Below are 1,826 nucleotides of genomic sequence, written 5' to 3'. Positions count from 1 at the left end.
GGTTCAATTCCAGACCTGAAGGGCAGCTAGGGGCCAGAGTCTCAGTGGTTCCACCAGGCTCTACTGGACCAGCAAACCTGGTCCCCACCTTCTTAAAGCTTCTTCCAATGGAAACATCTTTCATCTCTATTGGGAACTTTCTCAGCCATGCGTAGTTTAGTTGAAATCCAAAGGTGCATTTGGTTCTGCCAGACTAAAACTAGGTTATTGAAACTAGAATTTTATACTTACCTGAGCCTCCTTTTGCCAAGTATTTCTTCTTTGCATAAAGGACAGAATCTAACATAGACTCAAAAAGAAGAAAATAGCCCTGTATAAAAAGGGAAAAAATGGATTTTAGAAATATGCAACATACTTATAAGGAGATCAATTCAAATTTCTGGGCTATTCTTTTACTATAAAATGTATTGTATTTCTGTCTCTGCCATACAATATTAAGTAAAGTCTAAAATTAGTTGTTGTAATCAGTTATCTACATAATAATTATTAGAAAATCAGGCCAGGGTATACAGTGGACTCTGAGAGTATATTACTGCAGAATGTATTAAACCTTCTTTACACATGTTACACTTTTCACACTACTATTTTTTCCTCGTTAAATGTTTCAAATATAAATTGTTCAACTGAGAGAGATTTTTTCCCCTGGGGGACACTTGGCATTATCTGGTGACATTTGTGATTGTCACAACTAGGGGGGAGGTACGCTCTGGCATCTGGTGGGGAGAGGATAGAGGGATGCTAATAAACGTCCAACAGTGAGTTCACCAAGACAGTCTTCTACAATAAAGAATTATCTAGCCCAAAATGTAAATAGTGCTGGATTTGAGAAATTCTGGTCTAGAGCACCATTTTCCAAAGTATTGGCTGCTCTGGTGGTGTAGTGGCTAAGGCATTTGACTGCTAACCTGAAGGTTGGTGGTTCAAACCCACCAGCCACCCTGCAGAAGGAAGACTTCCGTAAAGATTTACCAACTCAGAAACCCAAAGGGGGTTGCTGTAAGTCAGAATCAACTCAATGGCAATAAATTTTTCTTTTTTTAAACTTTCACTTCAGTAAGAAACAAAGGGGAAATAAAGTTTCTCAGTCAAAGAGAAATGCTACACTCTATACAGCATGCTCTTAGAGATTCATAATACACACTGGTACATTAAAAGTTCTGAGAAATGTTATGGTAAAGAGAATTCTTGAATAGATTTCAACCAAGTTAACCTACTTTTTGACTACAGAGCTCTTTTCTTTCTATTTAACATCTAACAACACCTTGTAGAGCTAGTGTTCCTTGAAATACAGCTTGCAAAATACTGTCTCAGTATACTCTAGGTTAGAGTATGATACTGAATCCTCTACCAAGAAAGGATAATCATCACACAAAAAGATATTTGCTGCCATTGGTGTCACAAATACAGTCCATTCTAATGGTATGTCATACAGCTTACAGAAATGACCAAGTAAGTGTAACTAAGAAATCAAAGCCAGTCTCAGGCAGTCTTTCCTTACAGACCAAGCTTCCTATCAACCTTCCCTAAAGAGCAGGAAAAGGAAGTGCTCAGCATAGTGCTTAAAAAGAAAAAGAAGAACAAAAACACACAAACTCACTGCCGCTGAGTTGGATCCAACTCACAGTGATGCCCCTCCTTGGGTTTCCGAGAAGGGATCACTATGGAAGTAGATTGTCCAATATTCCTTCTGAGGTGGGTTTGAACCCCCAGCCATCTGGTTAGCAGTCAAATGCCTTAGGTACTATGCCACCAGAGCTCCTCTTGTTGTTGTTGTTATGTGCCATCGAGTCAGACCTGACTCATAGTGACCCCTCCTTAGGTTTTTG

At 39.2% G+C, this 1,826-nt stretch overlaps 1 protein-coding gene across 1 annotated transcript in view; it reads right to left on the bottom strand.

Moving 5' to 3' along the window:
• PRMT3 (protein arginine methyltransferase 3) overlaps positions 1–1,826 on the bottom strand; it is a 178,686-nt gene that overhangs the window by 76,352 nt on the left and 100,508 nt on the right. The window contains exon 11 of the mRNA XM_007955901.2: positions 232–310. Within this exon, the coding sequence (XP_007954092.1) occupies positions 232–310 (79 nt within the window). The remainder of the gene's footprint in view (positions 1–231; positions 311–1,826) is intronic.

Source organism: Orycteropus afer, unplaced genomic scaffold (assembly GCF_000298275.1).
Source record: "Orycteropus afer afer isolate SDZICR_OR568_19922 unplaced genomic scaffold, OryAfe1.0 scaffold00014, whole genome shotgun sequence".
Taxonomy (NCBI): domain Eukaryota; kingdom Metazoa; phylum Chordata; class Mammalia; order Tubulidentata; family Orycteropodidae; genus Orycteropus; species Orycteropus afer.
This window is presented reverse-complemented; position numbering and strand designations above follow the sequence as displayed.